This window comes from Symphalangus syndactylus, chromosome 18 (assembly GCF_028878055.3).
Source record: "Symphalangus syndactylus isolate Jambi chromosome 18, NHGRI_mSymSyn1-v2.1_pri, whole genome shotgun sequence".
Taxonomy (NCBI): Eukaryota; Metazoa; Chordata; class Mammalia; order Primates; family Hylobatidae; genus Symphalangus; species Symphalangus syndactylus.
Window position 1 is genome coordinate 58,535,618 of NC_072440.2, and position 23,374 is coordinate 58,558,991.

Below are 23,374 nucleotides of genomic sequence, written 5' to 3' on the forward strand. Positions count from 1 at the left end.
TCACTATAAAGGTGATTTGATCTTATAATGTATGGTATTTCCCCCTCTCAGATTCACAGTGTGCAAAATAAGATCTGTGAGAGATATTTTACTAAAGAAGAGATTTATTTAACGTTGTTCATCCTAGTCTCCTGAGGACCTAAGGTTTCCTTAGAATATACTTTGGGAAATGTTAATTTATATTACTGTACATGGAGGTAATAGAATGAAGATGATTTCTTTTCTTAATTTGATTCTTATCTGTGTTGGCATTGAACCAAAATTATTACTCTGCCATTATTTTCTTTCTGAGACAGAGTCTTGCTTGTTGTCCAGGCTGAAGTGCAATTGGCACGATCACAGCTCACTGCAGCCCTGACCCCCTAGGCTCAGGCAGTCCTCCCTCTTCAGCCTCCCAAGTAGCCGGGACTACAGGTGCGTGTCACCCACTCAGCTATTTTTTGTCTTTTTTGTAGAGACAGGGTCTTGCTTTGTTGCCCAAGCTGGTCTTGAACTCCCGGGCTCAAGCAGTCCACCCACCTTAGCCTCCCAAAGTGTGGGGTTACAGGCATGAGCTATTTGTACCTGGCTTACTCTGCAATTCTTTTTGAAAAAAAAATTTTTTTTTCTTTTTTTTTTTTTTTTTTTTTGAGACAGAGTCTCGTTCTTGTTGCCCAGACTGGAGTGCAATGGTGCAATTTTGGCTCACTGCAACCTCTGTCTCCCGGGTTCAAGCAATTCTCCTACCTCAGCCTCCTGAGTAGCTGGGATTATAGGTGCCTGCCACCATGCCTGGCTAATTTTTGTATATTTAGTAGAGATGAGGTTTCACCATGTTGCCCAGCCTGATCTCAAATTCCTGACCTCAGGTGATCCGCCCGCCTTGGCCTCCCAAAGTGCTGGGATTACAGATGTGAGCCACGGTGCCCTACCTTGCAAATTTTTTAAATAATTTTTTTTTCTAAAATAGAGACAGGGTCTCGCTATGTTGCCAGGCTGGTCTCAGACTCCTGGGCTCAAGCAATCTTCCCATCTTAGTCTCCCAGTGTGCTGGGATTACAGGCATGAACCACTGAGCCCAGCCTACTCTGCAATTCTTTATGAGAAGTAGGGAATACTGTAATAGTAGGATTCTTCTTCTTCTTCTTCTCTTTTTTTTTTAATAACTTACAGGCTACTTATGAACCTAACAATTTATCTTACTTTTAAAGTCTTTAGTTGCTATTTTTGTGTCATGCCCCTGAATTTTCAGATACAGAATTCATTTCTATGACTTATGGTAGTATTGACCTTAAGCAGAACCATGATGATCATATTTTCCAAAATGAAATCAGTCTTACATATTGTAATAATTAAAAACAAAGACTGAAAATTCTGGTTGTTTGGTAAATGTTACATAGTCCATTTACTTTCAAGCAATATGTTTCATGATCATAATTTTTAAAAAAACCTTTAAGTACATTATTGGTTGGCCACTTCCACTTTGTGAAAGTTGAATATTGGTGCATGCCTGTAATCCCAGCTACTCGGGAGGCTGAGGCAGGAGAATTGCTTGAACCTGGGAGGCAGAGGTTGCAGCGAGTCGAGATCGCGCCATTGCACTCCAGCCTGGGCAACAAGAGTGAAACTTCTTCTCAAAAAAAAAAAAAAAAAGTTGAATATAACTTGGACACTGATATTTGAAACTTACAGAATCCTTTAATGTTTTGAATTGTCCTGGAAATCAGGATATAATATCCTTGTGAGCAGAGGAAGAACAGTCGCTCATATGTGTGATTAGATCTGCCTTTCTTCCCTTCTTTGGGGAATTTTTTCTTTTTTTAATGCAAATACTTCTTTGAGGAGTCTATTTCTTTATATATGTTGGCCTATTGCATCAAATCAGATGCATCCTCTTCTGAATGGAGGTACTGGACTTGATCTTAAAAGAAGACATAGGGAAAAAAATACTTTTTGTTTTAATTTCACTTAGGGCAAGCTTGCTTAGAAGTATAAAATATCTGTCCTTGATACTACTGTGTTAAATTTCTTCCCTTTGTACTCTACAGTTCATAATTTTTATGTTTTAAAAATGAGTAACAGGCTGGGTGCTGTGGTTCCACATCTGTAGTCCCAGCAGTTTGGGAAGCCAAGGCGGGAGGATTGCTTGGACCCAGGAGTTTGAGACCAGCCTTGGCAACATGAGGAGACTTCATCTCCACAAAATAATAAAAAAATTAGCCAGGCGGGGTGGTGTATGCCTGAGGTTCCAGCAACTTGGGAGGCTGAGGTGGGAAGATTGCTTGAGCCCAGGAGGTTTGAGGCTGCAGTGAGCTCTGATCACACCACTGCACTCCAGCCTGGGTGACAGGGCAAGACCCTGTCTCAAAAAAACCACAAAAAGGAAACAAACAAAAACACTTGACACGTTTGCTTCCTTTGATTTTAAGGTCACTGCACTGCTGCTATAAAATTACAGAAAACTTAGTAATTTTGAAAAATCAACATCAAAAACAGATTTTCAATTGCCAGAATATAGTTACAGCTGAATAGTTTTTGCTAGTCTTCAAAAACTGGTGTTTGTCTTTGAAATTTCATGGTAGTAGCCATATTATAGTCACCAAATTTGCCAATCCAAAAAGATTCATTGGTACATGAAAACATTTTTTAAAGCTGATTTTTTATTTTAAAACTTGCATAAGTTTAAGAAAATTAAAATGTTCCACAACCTTTTCTAGAGATAATTTAGTATGATTAGTATTTTGATTTTGTTCTCTCATTACTTAATTATTTTTAGAGATGGAGTCTCACTATGTTGTCCAGACTGGAGTGCAATGGCTATTCACAGGTGCAGTTGTAGCACACTATAGTATTAAATTCCTGGGCTAAAGTGATCCTCCTGCTTCAGCATCTTGGGTAGCTGGGACTACAGGTGCATGCCACTGTTCCTGGCTTTTCAGCATTATTTTAAGTGCAATCGTCTTAACATAGTTGAGATTATAGTGTCCATATATGTTTGTATTTTATTTTTTCCATAGTATATAACTTTAAATTGCCAAGGAAAAACCTGAGTACTCTTTTGCATTTATTCATTCAACAAATACAAATACAAATATACATGTATGTAACTATTAAACATACATATACACATATGCATGCAAGGCCCTTTGTTGGCTGCTTTGAGAGAAGATTATTGTCTTCCCGGGCATAAAAGTTAAATATAATGTAGAGCAGATCACGAAGAATGTTTGTGTTTATTGAGGTTCAGATGATGTCTTAGTCTGTTTTGTGTGGCTATAAAGGAATACTTGGCCAGGTGCAGCGACTCATGCCTGTAATCCTAGCATTTTGGGAGGCTGAAGTGGAAAGATCTCTTGAGGCTAGTAGTACAAAATCAAGCTGGGCAACATAGTGAAATCCTGTCTCTACAAAAACAACAACAACAAAAAGCAAAATAATTAGCTGCATGCCGTGGCATGTGCCTATGCTTCCAGCTACTCAAAAGGCTGAGGCAAGAAGATGGCTCGTGCCTGGAGGTTGAGGCTGCAGTGAACCAGACTTGTGCCACTACACTCTAGCCTGGGTTACAGAGTGAGACCTCATCTGAAAAAAAATAAGAGTAAAAAATAAATACCTGAGGCTGAGTAATCTATAAATAAAGAAGGGTTATTTGGCTCATGATTTTGATGATTGGGAAGTTCAGGATTAGGCATCTGTATCTGGTGAGGGCATTAAGCTGCTTCCACTCATGGCAGAAGTCAGAGGGGAGCTGGCTTGTGCATGCAGAGATCACAAAGTGAGAGAAAGCAAGAGAGAGAGAGAGGGGCTAGTGGCGGGCCTCTTAACAGCTGGCTCTCACTGGAAATAATAAAGAATTCCCTCACCCCCAAGGGAGGACATTAATCTATTCATGAGGGATTTACTCCTATGACCTAAACACCTCCCATTAGGCCCCATCTCCAATACTGGGGATCACATTTTAATGTGCAATTGGAGGGGGCAGACATCCAAATCTTAGCAGATGGGGAACCCATCCAGATTATCTGAACTTTGTCTGATAAAGTTTGTTTGTTTGTAGATTCCTCTCTTTGGTGCTGACACTATTGGCCAGAGAAGTCCTGATGGACCGGTACTGAGCAAAGCTGAATTTGTTGAGAAAGTTCGTCAGAGTAATCAGGCCTGTCATGATGGAGATTTCCACACAGCTATTGTTCTGTATAATGAAGCCCTGGCTGTTGACCCTCAGAACTGCATCTTATACAGCAATAGATCTGCAGCCTACATGAAAATCCAGCAGTATGACAAGGCACTGGATGATGCAATCAAAGCTCGACTTCTCAATCCCAAATGGCCAAAGGTAGAAATTTTATTTATTTTCATAGAATCTTTTGTGCTGGCTTCTTACTTTAATATAATATTTTGTTGATTTAGTGTACTTACTAATATTTTAATAATCTGTACTTCAGCAAAATATAAAATGACTTCCTTGAGCTGGTACACTAGTGAAAAGCTTCCTTTGTTTTTTTGTAGTGTCCTTTCCATATGCAAGTTTAATTCTTTTCCCGTATGTGTGAGATTTAAATTTTTTTTCTCTGTGCCGCTTGATAAGTAAGATACATTCTAGTTCTTTATATAGGTTTTGGAACATCTCTTTTCGAATGAATATTTTAGATGAAGTATGATGATGTTTCTTTCCTTCAATTTAAAATAATTAATTTTATTCTCTGTCAATGACTGTTTATTTTCAGAATTGTATTTAATCAGGGAAATTTCTGTTTTTTCTAATAAAGCGTTGTAATTATCTGTAGTCCCTTAAATAGTCCTCTTAAGTTACTATCTTTGTTTTTTATTATATATACTTTATTTTCAGTGTGCCTACTCCTAACCTAACCCCTAGTTTCTTTTAGAAACAATTCCTTTCTTTTCCTTTCCTTTCTTTTCTTTTCCTTTCCTTTTCCTTTTCCTTTTCTTTTTTCCTTTTTCCTTTTTTCTTTCCGAGACAAGGTCTTACTCTGTCACCAAGGCTGGAGTGCAGTGGTGCAATCTTGACTCTCTGCAACCTCTGCCTCCTGAGTAGCTGGGACTACAGGTATGTGCCACCATGACCGGCTAATTTTTGTATTTTTTATAGAAAGAGGGTTTCACCATGTTGCTCAGGCTGGTCTCGAACTCCTGAGCTCAAGCAATCTGCCTGCCTCGGCCTCCCAAAGTGCTGGGATTACAAGTGTGAGCCACCTTGCCCAGCAGAAACAATTTCTTAAGATGCTCCTGAAGCATAGAGGGTGGGGGATAGGAGAGGGATGAAATGGGGGAATGTAGATCCAAGGATATAAAGTTGCAGATATATAGGATGAATAATTCTAGAGATCTAATGCCCCACATGAGGACTATAGTTAATAATACTGTACTGTATTAGGGATAATTGCTAAGAGTGGATTTTAGGTTCTCTTATTGCACAAACACACACAAAAAGGGTTACTATGTGAGATGATGAATATATTAATTTGACTACAATAATCACTTCATATAAGTAAACAAAAATATCATGTTGTATACCTTAAATACATACAATAAAAAGAGATGTAATTGAAGTATTTGAGGTATTTTCTATAGAACCACAAAACCATTTCATCCCATTAACAAAGGTTAATGGATATTTCCTAGAGATTTAAAATAGTTTCCTAATGTCTTATTAATAATATGCTGAAGGGCTGGGCATGGTGGCTCATGCCTATAATCTCAGCACTTTGGGAGGCTGAGGTGGGAGGATCCCTTCAGCCCACAAGTTTGAGGCCAGCCTAGGCAACATGGTCTCTACAAAAAATACAAAAATTAGCCAGGTATGGTGGCACGCACCTATATCCCCAGCTACTTGGGAAGCTGAGGTGAGAGGATTGCTTGAGCCCGGGAGGTAGAGGCTGCAGTGAGCCATGATTGCATCACTGCACTCTGGCCTGGGCAACAGGATGAGACCCTGTCTCAAATAATAATAATAAAAGTCATAGTACTTTATCCTTTGACTCTGATACGTCTTCTTGGCCTCATTTAATGGAATTTCTAGTATTGCTGCTGCCTTGTGAATGGTTTACTATTCTGTAATTCCCTAAAGGATTACTTTTGTAACCATAATCATTCTAAATGAAACAAAAATTGTTGAGAAAAATTGTATATGGGCTTGGCATGGTGGCTTCACGCCTGTAATCCCAGCACTTTGGGAGGCCGAGGTGGGCGGATCACCTGAGGTCAGGAGTTTGAGACCAGCCTGGCCAATGTGGTGAAACCCCGTCTCTACTAAAAATACAAAAATTAGCTGGGCGTGGTGGCGGGCACCTGTAATCCCAGCTACTTGGGAGGTTGAGGCAGGAGAATTGCTTGAACCCGGGAGGCAGAGGTTGCAGTGAGCTGAGATCGCACCACTGCACTCCAGCCTGGGCAACAAGAGTGAAGAGTCTCAAAAAAAAAAAAAAAAAAGAAAAAGAAAAATTATATATGATACCATTTGCGAACTAGAATGCTGTTTTCAAAGCATAAACCTAGGTTCTGATTCCTGTTCCTCCATTAATGACAATATGGTTTTGAGTAATCTCTTAACCTCTCTGAAGTTAAGATAAATGGGAATAATAATACCTATCTTGGAAGATTGTTGCTTAAGGTTTAGAGATACTTTGTAACTTTTAGATGTTTGGTAAGTAATAGCTATGATTGTGACATTTTTACTGAAGGTTTGAATTAGTAGATTATTCTAGCAAGGATTTGCATATATGTCTGCCTCTGTCTCTCTCTTTAAACCTCTAATTGATGCAGTGAGCCTTATAAATATGGAGAGCTTAATTTTCAAATTAAGTATCAATTCTTGTCCTTTTTTGATCCACTTGTGTTTTTCCTATATTTGTGAACACCTTTAAACTTTTATCTGTTTCATTTTTCTTTATCATTTCTACTTTCTCCTGGCACTTCTTGTGACTTCTACACCCCAAAAATGGCTTTTAAAAAGTGTACTTTTATTATTATAGACAAAAAAAATCACCCTTTTAGGATAATTTATATTATTGGTTTCTGATTTTTTCTCTTCACAGTAAGTGAAGTTATTGTATAGTCCATTTTACATTAATATTTTAGTTCTATATTTGGCTTTAAGCAAACCTAATTTAGGAACATTTAAAGTATATAAAATATAGAGTTCAAAATTGAAATCAGAAAAGGTTCTTTTGAGATAGTATGATAATAAAATTAATTTATAAAGAAATGTTCAGTACTGCAAAATAATGTTTCCTTTTATAAAAACTTGATTTTATACTTATTTTTCTAGGCATATACTCATTAGGTAAAAGAAGATTCACTTACATTTTCTTGTTATAAATGTATATCTGGTGAAATGTTGTCAATTGCTTTTTCTTTTAATTTTTGCTTTTCTACTCTGACTTTTTATTATAATGCTTTGCTTTTCTAAAGTCTTTATCTGAAATATTTTTGTCCAGTCTGATGTGTGAAAAGCTACCTTCCAATTTCTGCCTCTCTCCATAAGTATTAATTTTTTATGTAAAGATCCAAAGGCTCCAGAGACTAGATGGAGAATCTTTTATACATGTCTGTTTTATCTAAATGAAAAAATGAATTTGATGTGATATGGGCTGCAAAAGAGGTATGAACAAAGCACTGTGGGAACCCACACAAGCAGTGAGTTCAGTCTGTGGATACCTTATCTCCAACTGCATGCTAGATGTTTTTTCTTTGATTTATCTTTATGTTTCTTCTTTTCATGTCCTATTTAAGAAACCTTTGTCTTCGCCAAGGTTACAAAGATTTTCTTCTAGAATTTTTGTGTTTTTTGCCTTTAGGCCTATGATTTATTTTGAGTTAATTTTTGGTATTGTGTGAGATAAGAGTCAAGTTAATTTTTTTCCAGATAATGATAACCATAATCCAGCAACATTTGTTTTAAAGATTATCCTTTCCACACTGAATTATCCTGGCACCTTTGTCACAAACCATTTGACCATATAAGTATGGAGTTATTACTAGATTCTCTATTTTATTTCACTGATTTCTGTGTATATATCTCAATGCCTTAACCATAATGCCTTAATTACTATAGATGTATGGTAAGTCTGATTATTAGGTATTGTAAGTCTTCCAGCCTTGTTCTTTTTTTTTTCTAAGTTGTTTTGGCTATCCTATATTTTTGCATTTTTATGTAAGTTGTAGAATCAGCTTATCAATTTCTTCAAAAAACCTTTCTGGAAATTAATGGGCTTACACTGAATTAGACCAGTTTGGAGAGAATTGCCATCTTGATGTTATTGAGTCTTTGAATTCATGGACATGGTGTATTCCTCCATTTACTTAGGCCTTCTTTTATTACCTTTGCAACTTTTTGTAGTTTTCAGTGTTCAGATCTTGCATGTCTTTTGTTAAATTTATTTCTAAGTATTTTGGTTTTTGATGCTATTATAAATGGATTGACTTTATTTTGTAACTTTCTATTGAGCATCTATAGAAATACAATGTATTTTCTGTACTTTGTGTCATGTGACCCTGTTAAATTTGCTTTTAATTTCTAGTAGGATTTTTGCAGATTCCTTGGGATTTTCTATGCACATGATAATGTCTGCAGGTAATCACAATTCTGCTTCTGCCTTTCTTTTGTGTATGCCTTTTCTTTCTTTTTCTTTTTCTTCACTTATTGCTCTATTGCACTGTTAGCATATCCGGTACAATGTTGACTAGAAGTCATGGGAGTGAACTTCCTTTACTCATTCCTGATCTTTGTGGGAAAGCATTGAGCTTCACATTGTTGAGCATGATGTCCTTAATCAGGTGGAGGATATTCCCTTTAATTTCTATTATGAGTGGGTGTCAAATTTTGTCTATTTTTTCTTCATCTATTGAAATTATAATTTTTTTAGCTAGCCTGTTAATACGGTAAATTAAATTGGTTTATTTGGGGATATTAAATCAACTAAATCAACTTTGGTTTTAATGGGGGTAAATTCCAGGTAGTCATTATGTATTATTCTTTTTATATATTGTTGGAAATGCTTTGCTAAAATTTTGTTAAGAATTTTTGTATCTATGTTTAAGAGAGATACTGATCTGTAGCCTTTTTTTTTTTTCTCATGATATATTTCTTTTTGGTATCGAAGTGATTCTGTCCTTATGTAATGAGTTGTAGAGTATTCTCTCTGTATTTTCTGAAAGAGTTTGTGTAGGATTGGCATTATTTCTTCCTTAAGTATTGGATAGAATTCACTAGTTAAGCCATCTTTATCTTTATCTGTACTTTTCTTTGTTGGAAGGTTTTAATTATGAATTCAATTTCTTTGATTGATGTACGGCTATTCAAATTTTCTAATTCTTTTTAGATCAGTTTTGGTAATTGTTTCTTTCAAGTAACTTTTCATTTAATCTAGGTTGTCAACGTTATTGGGATAAAGTTGTTAATATTCCTTTATTATCCTTTTTAATATCTGAAGAATCCATAGTGATGTTCTTTTTATCATTCTCGATTTTTTTTTTTGAGACGGAGTCTTGCTCTGTTGCCCAGTCTGGAGTGCAGTGGCGTGATGTCGGCTCACTGCAAGCTGTGCCTCCCGGCTTCACGCCATTCTCCTGCCTCAGCCTCCCGAGTAGCTGGGGCTACAGGCACCTGCCACCATGCCTGGCTAATTTTTTGTATTTTTAGTAGAGACAGGGTTTGACCGTGTTAGCCAGGATGCATTCTTGATATTGTTAATCTGCCCTTTTCTGGTCAGTCTACCTAGAGATTTATCAGTTCTATTCATCTTTCTGGACAATGAGTTTTTAGTCTCATTGATTTTCTATATTGTAGTGCATTTTATCTTTCACTGATGTCTGCTGTTTATTATTTCCTTTTTTCTACTTATTTTGCATTTACTTTGCTCTTTGTTTTCATTTCTGAAGAAGAGAACATAGACCATTGACTTTAGATCATTCTTTTTTTTAAAATATGAGCATTTATAGCTGAATATGTCTCTTTAAGCACTGTTTTTGCTGCATCTTACAAATTTTGACATGTATTTTAATCATTATTAAGTTCCATATTTTCCAATTTTCCTTGTAAACACATTGTTGATCCATGGATTATTTAGAAGTTTGTTGTTTAATTTCCAAATATTTGTGTTTTCTTTTTTTTTTTTTTTTTTTTTTTTTTTTTTTTTTTTTTTTTGAGATGGAGTCTGGCTCTGTCGCCCAGGCTGGAGTGCAGTGGCGCGATCTCGGCTCACTGCAAGCTCCGCCTCCCGGGTTCACGCCATTCTCCTGCCTCAGCCTCCCTAGTAGCTGGGACTACAGGCGCCCGCCACCGCGCCCAGCTAATTTTTTGTATTTTTTTTAGTAGAGACGGGGTTTCACCGTGTTAGCCAGGATGGTCTCGATCTCCTGACCTCGTGATCCGCCCGCCTCGGCCTCCCAAAGTGCTGGGATTACAGGCGTGAGCCACCGCGCCCGGCCCAAATATTTGTGTTTTCTTAGTTATCTTATTGTTGATTTCTAATTTAATTTCATTGTAGTCAAATAACATACTCTTTATAATATTAATGCTTTTAAATTTTCTGAGGTTTGTTTATGGCCTAGCATGTGGTTTATCTTGGGGAATATACGATGAACACTTGGAAAGAACATGTATTCTGTAGTTTTGAGGTGTAGTTCCATAGATATCAATGAAGTCCAGATGCTTAATCTTGTTGCTCATATCTTCTGTGTCTTTGCTGACTTTTTTGTCTTGTTATTCTATGAGTTGCTGGAATGAAGAAGTTAAAATCTTGAACTAAGATTTTGGAATTGGCTATTTATCCCTTTAATATTGTCAAGTTTTGCTTCATATATATTGAAGCTCTATTATTAACATATATACATAACATTATTATATCTTCTTGATAAATTGATCCTTTTATCGTTATGCAATGTATCTCTTTATCTGTGATAGTAAATTTTGTATTATAAACTATTTTGTCTGACCTAGGTGTGGTGGTGCATGCCTGTAGTCCCAGCTCCTTGGAAGGCTGAGGCAGGAGGATTCTTTGAGCTGAGGAGTCTAGCCTGGGCAACATAGTGAGATCATGTCTCTTAAAAAATATCTATTTTGGGCCAGGCATGGTGGCTCACGCCTGTAATCCCAGAACTTTGGGAGGCTGAGGTGGGTGGATCACCTGAGGTTAGGAGTTCGAGACCAGCCTGGCCAACATGGCAAAACCCCATCTCTACTAAAAAATACAAAAATTAGCTTGGTGCGGTGGCAGGTACCTGTAATCTCAGCTACTCGGGAGGCCTGGGAGACAAAGCAAGACTCTGTCTCAAAAAAAAAAAAAAAATCTATTTTGTCTGATACTAATATAGATGTTCCAGCCTTCTACTTACTCTTTGCATTATATATTTCCTTCTGTTTATATATTTTCTTTCTTTTTTTTTTTTTTTTTTTTTTTTTTTGAGATGGAGTCTTGCTCTGTAGCTTAGACTGGAGTATAGTGGCGCAATCTCGGCTCACTGCAAGCTCTGCCTCCTGGGTTCAGGCCATTCTCCTGCCTCAGCCTCCCGAGTAGCTGGGACTACAGGCGCCCGCCACCATGCTTGGCTCATTTTTTGTACTTTTAGTAGAAACGGGGTTTCACCATGTTAGCCAGGATGGTCTCGATCTCCTGACCTCATGATCTGCCCGCCTCGGCCTCCCAAAGTGCTAGGATTACAGGTGTGAGCCACCGCGCCTGGCTGTTTGTATATTTTCAACCTGTCTGTGCCTTTACATTTAAAATTCATCTCTTTTGGACAACATATAGTTGTGTCTTGCTTTTTAAATCAAGTTTGTCAATTTCTGCCAAAATTGGATTTTTTTCTTCATTTATTTTTAATGCAATTATTGCTTTTAACTTTACGTCTACCATTGTATTATTCCTTTTTAATTTGTCCTTTCTGTTTTTGTCCGTCTGTTATTCTTTTCATGCTATTTATTGGTTTTTTTGAATACTTTCTAGAGTTGATTTTTTTTTTCTCTTGAGAAAGTTTTCAATGTTGATGTTCGACAGGTAATTATCTTGGTTAGACTAGAACTGCAAACTCTGTTTCTTAAGTGGAAGCTCTGGTCTCAGTTCAAATATTTTGTGTTTTGTTGAACTGCTTTGAAATTTGTTCCGTACATGTGTGACTCAGCAGTTAGCCAAAGATGCGAGTAGACAGAATTTGAGTCTTTCTTTTCTGATTCTTTTCTTTCTGGAATCCCCTTCCCCCGTGGCCAAAGGCTGTGGTTTTCTGACCTTCAGTGTTCTAGTTCCTCAGGCCAGAAAAACTATTTTTCTACCAGTATTTCTGTACCCTTGCTTACCATTTTTACAGTACTTGACCCTTGCACCTTGAAAATGGGGACTCACTTTACAGCTCTCTTCCTCCAAAATCTGCCTGTTTCTCTTCACTCGTTAGTACTTTCAGGTAGCTTTTTAAAATGTTATGTCTAGACTTTACAGTTGTTTTCTGGGTTGGGGTGAGTCTAGCAGGATCTTGCCTACCCAGTCTCTACTGGAAGTAAAAGTGATATATTTTCAGTGATTTAATGATTCTCTTGATGGTTTGAGTTCTCTCACTAGGTTCATTTCTTCCAGTTAGCTAGTCTCATACATTTAAGATATTTATCTTATTTCATTTTAATTCTCTGCATCAAATTGGTAAATAATTCCTTCATACTCTTTTTCTTTTCTTTTCTTTCTTTTTTTTTTTTTTTTTTTTTTAAGAGACAGTCTAACTCTGTCACCCAGGCTGGAGTGCAGCAGTGCCATCATGGCTCACTACAGTTTTGAACTCCTAGGCTCAGGTGATCCCCCCGCCTCAGCTTCCTCAGTAGCTGGGACTACAGGCCTGTGCCATCATACCTAGCTATTTTTTTTAAACTTTTTTTTTTTTTTAGAGGTAGGGTCTTGCTGTGTTGCCCAGGCTGGTCTCAAACTCCTGGGCTCAGATGATTCTTCTGCCTTGGCCTCCTCAAGTGCTGGGATTATAGTCATGAGCCATGGGGCCCAGCCTTTTTTCTTAAATGTATTTCATATATATCTTACACAGTTTGTTTCTATTAGCACCAACCTAATAGAGCCAGTATTATAGTTCAGGTTCTTATAGTTTCATTCTTACTTTGTTGTGATAACCTTTTATTGTAACATTGTTCTTGTTCAAAACCTTTTGTTGCTCAGTGTTGTCAGTTGGATTGATAGTCAAGATTCTGCTCCAGTGGTCACATTTCTTCCTTTAGGAGGGGTCTTCAAAAAGTTTGTGGAAAATTGGAATTAAAAAATAAACACAAAAGGTACAAACTTTATTTCTCAACATAAGTTCAATAATGTTGAAGACACTTTTGTAAGCAGTGATACCAGCCATTTAGTCTATCCTTGTAGAACTGAGCATTCTGGAATGTAACCATGTCAAAACAGTCTTTTTTACATTATCAACTAAAGAAAAATGGGTTCTCTTTAAATATGTTTTTAAGATTAAGAAACAAAAAGCAGCCAGAAGGAGCCAAATCAGGACTTTAAGGTAAATGCCTAATTTCCAACTGAAACTCTTGAGAAATTTCCCTCTTTTGAGGAGAGGAATGAGCAGGAACATTGTCATGGTGGAGGATTCTAGGAAGCTTTCCCAGGCATTTTTGTGCTACAGCTTTGGCTAACTTTCTCAAAACACTCTCATGATAAGCAGATGTTATTGTTCTTTGGCACCGTAGAAAGTCAGCAAGCACAACGCCCTGAGCACCCTTAAGAACTGTTGCCATGACCTTTGCTCTTCACTGGTCTGCTTTTGCTTTGACTGGACCACTTCTACTTTTTGGTAGCCATTGCTTTGGTTGTGCTTTGTCTTCAGGATCACACTGGTAAAGCCATGTTTCATCCCTGGTTACAATTCTTCAAAGAACTGTTTTAGGATCTCCATCCCACTTGTTTAAAATTTCCGTTGAAAGCTCTGCTTTTGTCTGTAGCCATTCTGGTACAACAGTTTTGGCACTGCCGAGTGCAAAGTTTGCTCAACTTTAATTTTTCAGTCAGAATTATGTAAGCTGAACCAGTTGAGCTGTCTATGATGTTGGCTATTGTTTCTTTCTTTTTTCTTTTTTTTTTGAGGCAGAGTTTTGCTCTGTTGCTCAGGCTGGTGTGCAGTGGCACAGACTCAGCTCACTGCCACCTCTGCCTCTCTGGTTCAAACAATTCTGCTGCCCCAGCCTCCTGAGTAGCTGGGATTACAGGTGCACACCACCACACCCAGCTAATTTTTATATTTTTAGTAGATACAGGGTTTCACCATGTTGGTCAGGCTGGTCTCGAACTCCTGACCTCGTGATCCACCCACCTCGACCTCCCGAAGTGCTGGGATTACAGGCGTGAGCCACTGTGCCCGGCTGATGTTGGCTATTGTTTCTCCTGCTAGTTGTTGATCCTCTTCAATTAGACCAGGAATAAGATGGTTTTTTTCATTGTAAATTGATGCAGATGATCTGCTGCTGTAGACTTTATCTTCAACGTGGTCTTGTCTCTTCTTAAAATAAGTTATCTATTTGTAAACTGTTGATTTCTTTGGGCATGGTCCCCATAATTTCTTTGTAAAGCATCTATTATTTTACCATTTTTCCACCCTGGCTTTACTGTAAATTCGATGTTTGTTTTGCTTTGCTTTGATTTTAGCAGAATTTATGTTGCTCTGATAGGGACTGTTTCTAAACTTATTCTTCATAGTGCCTCAAACTAGATCCTGTTCAGACATGTTATAACAAGTTAGTTTGAGTTTATTTTGATGCAGAAATTTTTTGAAATCCACACATAGTTTTTGCATAATACACATTTTCCATGAGCTTTTTGAAGACTCTTTGTATTTCTTACTAAACTTTGCTGGCAAACATGCTCTCCTTTCCCTTTTTTTTTCTTCCTCCTCATTTATGTCAGTTGATGTACAGTGGTAACTGAAATTTGAATTGTGTTGTTAGGGGACTGGTGTTATTTAATTGTGATAACTGAAATTCATGTATATTGGCATAATACACATGTGAGGTGAGGTCTGCTAGTACTTTGGAATTCAATCTATGTTTGTTCCTCCTTATTAGCTGAAGTCTTTGACAGGTTGCTATACCTCCCTAAGCCTCAATTTTTCCATTTGTATCTGGGTTAACATCACATATCTTAAAGTGTTGTAGTGAGGATTAAATAAAATGTTAGGCACGTAGCACAGAGTTTTTTATATACAAGTTATTTAATACATCATGGTTATTAATGTGATGATCATCATGATGATATTAATAATCACTCTGTATTTATATACACATGCGTTTTAGTAAAACTATCCAGTTCTTTTTTGAGCATTTTTCTTTCCTTTATAATAATCTCAGTAATCTTCTGAATCCTTAAAATTCCTATTGATTAGCTTTATAAGTTTTTTAATGTGTTGATTCCAAAATGGATAAAGCATTCTGTTCAGATATTTCTGTTGCAGAGGGAAAAGAAAGAATTATTTTTCACTACATATATAGAATATATACGCTTGTGAATAGTTTATCAGATCCTATTAATATAGGATCCTATAAGTGTAGCTCGCTGTTTAATATGTGTGATATATTTTCTTTATTTCAATTCAAAAACATCGATTGGGTATTTGCTATAAGCAAGCACTGTTTATTTTGCTGCTGTTTTCTCTGGTAATGGTATTTAGCTGATCTTTTTCTTGTTAATTTGGCATTTTGAGCTTTTTCATTGTTTCAATATCATACCTCTTTGCTGTTTTTTTTTTTTTTTTGGAGACAGAGTCTCGCTCTGTCACCCAGGCTGGAATGCAGTGGCACGATCTCAGCTCACTGCAACCTCTGCTTCCCAGGTTCAAATGATTCTCCTGCCTCAGCCTCCCCAGTAGCTGGGATTACAGGCGTGCGCTATCACGCCCGGCTAATTTTTATATTTTTAGTAAAGACAGGGTTTCACTATGTTGGCCAGGCTGGTTTCAAGCTCCTAACCTCAGGTGATCCACCTGCCTCAGCCTCCCAAAGTGCTGGGATTACAGGTGTGAGCCACTGTGCCTGGCCTGATTTTTTTATTTAGATGTATTTTTGGTTTGCACTTGTGTCCACTAACTTTTGCTCTATAAAAAATCACTCCAAAACTTAGTGGCTTAAAATAACAACCATTGATTGATTGAGTGATTGATTGAGATGGAGTTTTTGCTCTTGTTGCCCAGGCTGGAGTGCAGTGGCGTGATCTCGGCTCACTGCAACCTCTGTCTTCTGGGTTCAAGCAATTCCCCTGCCTCAGCTTCCCAAGTATCTAGGATTACAGGCATCCACCACCACGCCTGGCTAATTTTTTTGTATTTTTAGTAGAAATGGGGTTTCATCATGTTGGCCAGGCTGGTCTCGAACTCCTGACCTCAGATGATCCACCTGCCTCGGCCTCCCAAAGTGCTGGGATTGCAGGCGTGAGCCACCATGCCCGGCCAACAACAACCGTTTATTAAGCTCAAGATTTTGTAGGTCAGCTGAGTGACTCCTCTGGACCGGGCTGACTCAGCTGATCTCTGCTGGTTTTTCTCATGTGTTTCAGGTAAACTAGAAGTTTGGATGGTGATTAGAATATCTAGGACAGTCTCACATTTCTGGCTGTTGGTGTGCTTTTGACCGGAAGAACAATGGCAACTGGTCCATGTGTCTCTCATCATCCAGCAGATTTTGTTGGGGTTCTTTGCATGGCAGTTGTCGAATTCCAAGAACCGTAAGAGAATGCAAACACAATTACATAGCTCGATTAAAGTCTGTTTGTACTACATTTGTTATTCTCCCATTGGCCAAAGCAATTCATATGGCCAAGCCCAAAGCAGAAGAGGAAGAATTTGTGACTGCTCTTATAATTCACCTCAGTATTCTTTGTCAGCTCATATGCATATTAAGGTACATATTCATGTACTCTCATTCGTAGACCATATCATATGCCTCCTTTATTTCTTTTCTTGAGATAGGGTCTCACTCTGTCAGCCAGGCTGGAGTGCAGTGGTGTGATCACAGCTCACTGCAGCCTGAAACTCCCAGGCTCAAAGGATTCTCCCACCTTAGTCTCCACAGTAGCTGGGACAACAGTGTGTGCTAATTGTTTGTGGCCTCCCAAAGTGCTGGGATTACAGGCGTGAGCCACCAAGCCCTGTCTCAGATCCCTTTTTAATTGTATCTACTTTAATTTACCTTTTTATACTTTATCTTTCTGTTTTGGAATTTTCTTGAATCCCATCTTTTCAGATAAGTTGGTTGTGAAGTAGTTATTATTACTTTAGTGTGAATAATGAGTTAAAGAAATGGTTATGTTCTTCAAGGATATCTTCAAGGGTATCAGTGGAAAAGAACCCAAAGGAATGGTGAATTTTCATATGGTATAACACTACATAAAGGAAGATTTCATAGTGGGACTCTCCTATTAATTTTAAAGTGCATGATAAAATACCTCCTCTTTCTGCATGGATTTAAAGCTTTTCGTGTATTCTTGTTCATTGATTATACCTGATGACAGAATTTTTTTTTTTTTGAGACAGGGTCTTGCTCTGTCACCCATGCTGGAGTGCAGTGGCATGATCACAGCCCACTGCAGCCTCTACATCCCAGGCTTAAGTGATCCTTCTGCCTCAGACTCCCAAGTAGTTGAGACTACAGGCGCATGCCACTATGACTAAATTTTGTATTTTTGTAGAGACGAGGTTTCACTGTGTTGCCAAGCTGGTCTCAAACTCTTGAGCTTAAACAGTCCACTCGCCTTGGCCTCCCAAAGTGCTTGGATTACAGGCATGAACCACTGTGTCTGTCCGTGATGACAGAATTCTATCATCAGGTGTAATACCTGAATACAGAATATTATACTTTATCTGTCAAGTGTTATACCTGATGACAGTGTCACACTAAGAAATGTTTAAACATATCTTGACCTCATGTTTCCCTTTGGTTTACCTAGTATTATAATAGTAATAAAATATAATAGCTCTTATTGAATGCTTATTATGACAAGCTAGTTCAAATCCTTTTATTTGCGATACCAATTTTATACTCACAATAATCTTATGAGGTAGATATTATTTTTATCACTACTTTATAAAAGATAACATTTATACTTAGTGGGAGATTATATACTTGTCTGGGGCATCTAGTTAGTAACTGGAAGATTTGGACTTAAACCCAGGTTGATGTGATTCTGAAGACTTTGTCCTTAATTACTATACCATACTACTTCCCTGGACAAAGGAGTCCATTGTTTAAGAACTCAAGAATCCAGAATTCTCTTTCAAGGTCTAACACCGATATGTCCAAATGATGTTGCAGAAACTATTCAATTTTAGTTTCCTGTAATATAAACCAGAGTCTGAGATTGCAATTTACTGATTTTTTTCTCTAATTCAAGTCTGCTTTTGAGTCCCTCTAGTGAATTTTTTTTAAATTACACTTTAAGCTCTGGGGTACATGTGTAGAATGTGCAGGTTTGTTACATAGGTATACACATCCGATGGTGGTTTGCTGCACCCAATCAACCTGTCATCAGGATAAGGTATTTCTCCTAATGCTATCCTTCCCCTACCCCCCCACCCCCCCTACAGGCCCCGATGTGTGATGTTTCCCTCCCTGTGACCATGTGTTCTCATTGTTCAACACCCACTTATGAGTGCAAACATGCGGTGTTTTGTTTTCTGTTCCTGTGTTAGTTTGCTGAGAATGATGGTTTCCAGCTTCATCCATGTCCCTGCAAAGGACATGAACTCATCCTTTTTTTATGGCTGCATAGTATTCCATGGTGTATATGTGCTACATTTTATCCAGTCTATCATTGATGGGCATTTGGGTTGGTTCCAAGTCTTTGCTATTGTGAATAGTGCTGCAATAAACATACGTGTGCATGTGTCTTTATAGCAGCATGATTTATAATCCTTCGGGTATATACCCAGTAATGGGATGGCTGAGTCAAACGGTATTTCTAGTTCTAGATCCTTGAGAAATTGCCACACTGTCTTCCAAAATGGTTGAACTAGTTTACAGTCCCACCAACAGTGTAAAAGTGTTCCTATTTCTCCACATCCTTTCCAGCATCTGTTGTTGCCTGACTTTTTGATGATCACCATTCTGACTGGTGTGAATTGGTATCTCATTGTGGTTTTGATTTGCATTTCTCTGATGGCCAGTGATGATGAGCATTTTTTCATGTAACTGTTGGCTGCATAAATGTCTTCTTTTGAGAAGCATCTGTTCATATCCTTTGCCCACTTTTTGATGGGGTTTTTTGTTTCTCTTGTAAATTTGTTTAAGTTCTTTGTAGATTCTGGATATTAGCCCTTTGTCAGATGGATAGATTGCAAAAATTTTCTTCCATTCTGTAGGTTTCCTGTTCACTCCGATAATAGTTTCTTTTTGCTGTGCAGAAGCTCTTTAGTTTAACTAGATCCTATTTGTCAATTTTGGCTTTTGTTGCCATTGCTTTTGGTGTTTAAATCATGAAGTCTTTGCTGAAGCCTGTGTCTTAAACGCTATTGCCTAGGTTTTCTTCCAGGGTTTTTATGGTTTTAGGTCTTAGGTTCAAGTCTTTGATCTATCTTGAGTTAATTTTTGTATAAGGTGTAAGGAAGGGGTCCAGTTTCAGTTTTCTGCATATGGCTAGCCAGTTTTCCCAGCACCATTTATTAAATAGGGAATCCTTCCCCCATTGCTTGTTTCTGTCAGATTTGTCAAAGATCAGATGGCTGTAGATGTGTGGCATTATTTCTGAGGCCTCTGTTCTGTTCCACTGATCTATATATCTGTTTTGGTACCAGTACCATGCTGTTTTGGTTACTGTAGCCTTGTAGTGTAGTTTGAAGTCAGGTAGCATGATGCCTCCAGCTTTGTTCTTTTTGCTTAGGATTGTCTTGGCTATGTGGGCTCTTTTTGGTTCCATATGAAATTTAAAGTAGTTTTTTCTAATTCTGTGAAGAAAGTTAATGGTATCTTGATGGGGATAGCATTGAATCTATAAATTACTTTGGGCAGTAGGGCCATTTTCACGATACTGATTCTTCCTATCCATGAGCATGGAATGTTTTTCCATTTATTTGTGTCTTCTGTTATTTCCTTGAGCAGTGGTTTGTAGTTCTCCTTGAAGAGGTCCTTCACATCCCTTGTAAGTTGTATTCCCAGATATTTCATTCTCTTTGTAGCAATTGTGAATGGGAGTTCACTCATGATTTGGCTCTCTGTTTGTTTGTTATTGGTGTATAGGAATGCTTGTGATTTTTGCACATTGATTTTGTATCCTGAGACTTTGCTGAAGTTGCTTATCAGCTTAAGGAGATTATGGGCTAAGATGATGGGGTTTTCTAAATATACAATCATGTCATCTGCAAACAGAGACAATTTGACTTCCTCTTTTCCTATTTGAATGCCCTTTATTTCTTTCTCTTGCCTGATTTCTCTGGCCAGAACTTCCAATACTTTGTTGAATAGGAGTGGTGAGAAAGGGCATCCTTGACTTGTGCCGTTTTTCAAAGGGAATGCTTCCAGTTTTTGCCTGTTCAGTATAACATTGGCTGTGGGTTGTCATAAATAGCTCTTATTATTTTGAGATATGTTCCATCAATACCTAGTTTATTGACAGTTTTTATCATGAAGGAGTGTTGAATTTTGTTGAAGGCCTTGCCTGCATCTATTGAGATAATCATGTGGTTTTTGTCTTTGGTTTTGTTTATATGATGGATTTATTTATTTGCGTATGTTGAACCAGCCTTGCATCCCAGGGATGAAGCCCACTTGATCATGGTGGATAAGCTTTTTGATGTGCTGCTGGATTCAGTTTGCCAGTATTTTATTGAGGATTTTTGCATCGATGCTCATCAGGGATATTGGTCTAAAATTCTCTTTTTTTGTTGTGTCTCTGCCTGGTTTTGGTATCAGGATGATGCTGGCTTCATTAAATGAGGTAGGGAGGATTCCCTCTTTTTCTGTTGTTTGGAATAGTTTCAGAAGGAATGGTACCAGCTCCTCTTTGTAACTCTAGTAGAATTTGGCTGTGAATCCATCTGGTCCTGGACTTTTTTTGGTTGGTAGGCTATTCATTACTGCCTTAATTTCAGAACTTGTTATTGGTCTATTCAGGGATTCAGCTTCTTCCTGGTTTAATCTTGGGAGGGTGTATGTGTCCAGGAATTTATCCATTTCTTCTAGATTTTTTAGTTTATTTGCATAGAGGTGTGGGATCAGTGGTGATATCCCCTTTATCAATTTTTATTGCATTTTTTTTGATTCTTCTCTCTTTTCTTCTTTATTAGTCTGGCTAGCAGTCTATTTTGTTGATCTTATCAAAAAACCAGCTTCTGGATTCATTGATTTTTTTGAAGGGTTTTTCATGTCTCTATCTCCTTCAGTTCTGCTCTGATCTTAGTTATTTCTTGTCTTCTGCTAGTTTTTGAATTTGTTTGCTCTTGCTTCTCTAGTTCTTTCAATTGTGACATTAGACTGTCAATTTTAGATTTTTTTGCTTTTTCTCATGGGCATTTAGTGCTATAAATTTCTCTCTAAACACTACTTTAAATGCATATCAGAGATTCTGGTACATGGTGGCTTTGTTCTCATTGGTTTCAAAGAACATCTTTATTTCTGCCTTAATTTCGTTATTTACCCAGTAGTCATTCAGGAGCAGGTTGTTCAGTTTCCATGTAGTTGTGTGGTTTTGAGTGAGTTTCTTAATCCTGAGTTCTAATTTGATTGCACTGTGGTCTGAGACACTGTTATGATTTCTGTTCTTCTGCATTTGCTGCGGAGTTTTACTTCCAACTACGTGGTCAATTTTGGAATAAGTGTGATGTGTGATGTGGTGCTGAGAAGAATGTATATTCTGTTGATTTTGGGTAGAGAGTTCTGTAGATGTCTATTAGGTCCGCTTGGTCCAGAGCTGAGTTCAAGTCCTGAATATCCTTGTTAATTTTCTGTCTCATTGATCTGTCTAATATTGACCGTGGGGTATTAAAGTCTCTCACTGTTATTGTGTGGGAGTCTAAGTCTCTTTGTAGGTCTCTAAGGACTTGCTTTGTGAATCTGGGTGCTCCTGTATTGGGTGCATATATATTTAGGATAGTTAGCTCTCTTGTTGCAGTGATCCCTCTACCATTTCGTAATGGCCTTCTTTGTCTCTTTTGATCTTTGTTGTTTTAAACTCTGTTTTATCAGAGACTAGGATTGCAACCCCTGCTTTTTTTTGCTTTCCATTTGCTTGGTAAATATTCCTCCATTCCTTTATTTTGAGCCTATGTGCATCTTTGCATGTGAGATGGGTCTCCTGAATACAGCACACAATTGGGTCTTGACTCTTTATCCCATTTGCCAATCTGTGTCTTTTAAATGGGGCATTTAGCCCATTTACATTTAAGGTTAATCTTGTGTGAATTTGATCCTGTCATTATGATGCTATCTGGTTATTTTGCCTGTTAGTTGATGCAGTGCTTCCTTCAGGAGCTCTTGTAAGGCAGGCCTGGTGGTGACAAAATCTCTTGCATTTGCTTGTCTGTAAAGGATTTTATTTCTCCTTCATCTGTGAAGCCTAGTTTGGCTGGATATGAAATTATGGGTTGAAAATTCTTTTCTTTAAGAATATTGAATATTAGCCCCCACTCTGTTCTGGCTTGTAGGGTTTTTGCAGAGAGATCTGCTGTTAGTCTGATGGGCTTCCCTTTGTGGGTAACCTGACCTTTCTTTCTGGCTGCCCTTAACATTTTTTCCTTCATTTCAACCTTGGTAAATCTGACGATTATGTGTCTTGGGGTTGTTCTTCTCGAGCAGTGTCTTAGTGGTGTTCTCTGTATTTCCTGAATTTGAATGTTGGTCTGTCTTGCTAGATTGGGGAAGTTCTCCTGGATAATATCCTGAAGAGTGTTTTCCAACTTGGTTCTATTTTCCTCGTCACTTTCAGGTACACCAGTCAAACATAGATTTGGTCTTTTCACATAATCCCATATTTCTTGGAGGCTTTGTTGGTTCCTTTTCCTTCTTTTTTCTCTAATCTTGTCTTCTCACTTTATTTCATTAAGTTGATCTTCAATCTCTGATATTTTTTCTTCCGCTTGATCGATTCAGCTATTGATACTTGTGTATGCTTCATGAAGTTCTCATGCTGTGTTTTTCTGCTTCATCAGGTCATTTATGTTCTTCTCTAAGCTGGTTATTCTAGTTGGCAATTTGTCTGACCTTTTTTCAAGGTTCTTAGCTTCCTTGCGTTGGGTTTGAAAATGATCCTTTGGCTTGAAGGAGTTTGTTATTACCCACCTTCTGAAGCCTCCTTCTGTCAATCTGTCAAACTCATTCTCTGTCCAGTTTTGTTCCCTTGCTGGCAAGGAGTTGTGATCCTTTGGAGGAGAAGGGGCATTCTGGTTCTTGGAATTTTCAGCCTTTTTGTGCTGGTTT

General features: G+C 37.8%; 1 protein-coding gene across 3 annotated transcripts in view; it reads left to right on the forward strand.

Moving 5' to 3' along the window:
- Positions 1–23,374, forward strand: part of TTC28 (tetratricopeptide repeat domain 28) — a 755,749-nt gene that overhangs the window by 30,521 nt on the left and 701,854 nt on the right. For all 3 annotated transcript variants that reach the window (XM_055252441.2, XM_055252442.2, XM_063623363.1), the window contains exon 2: positions 4,037–4,315. In XM_055252441.2, the coding sequence (XP_055108416.2) occupies positions 4,037–4,315 (279 nt within the window). The remainder of the gene's footprint in view (positions 1–4,036; positions 4,316–23,374) is intronic.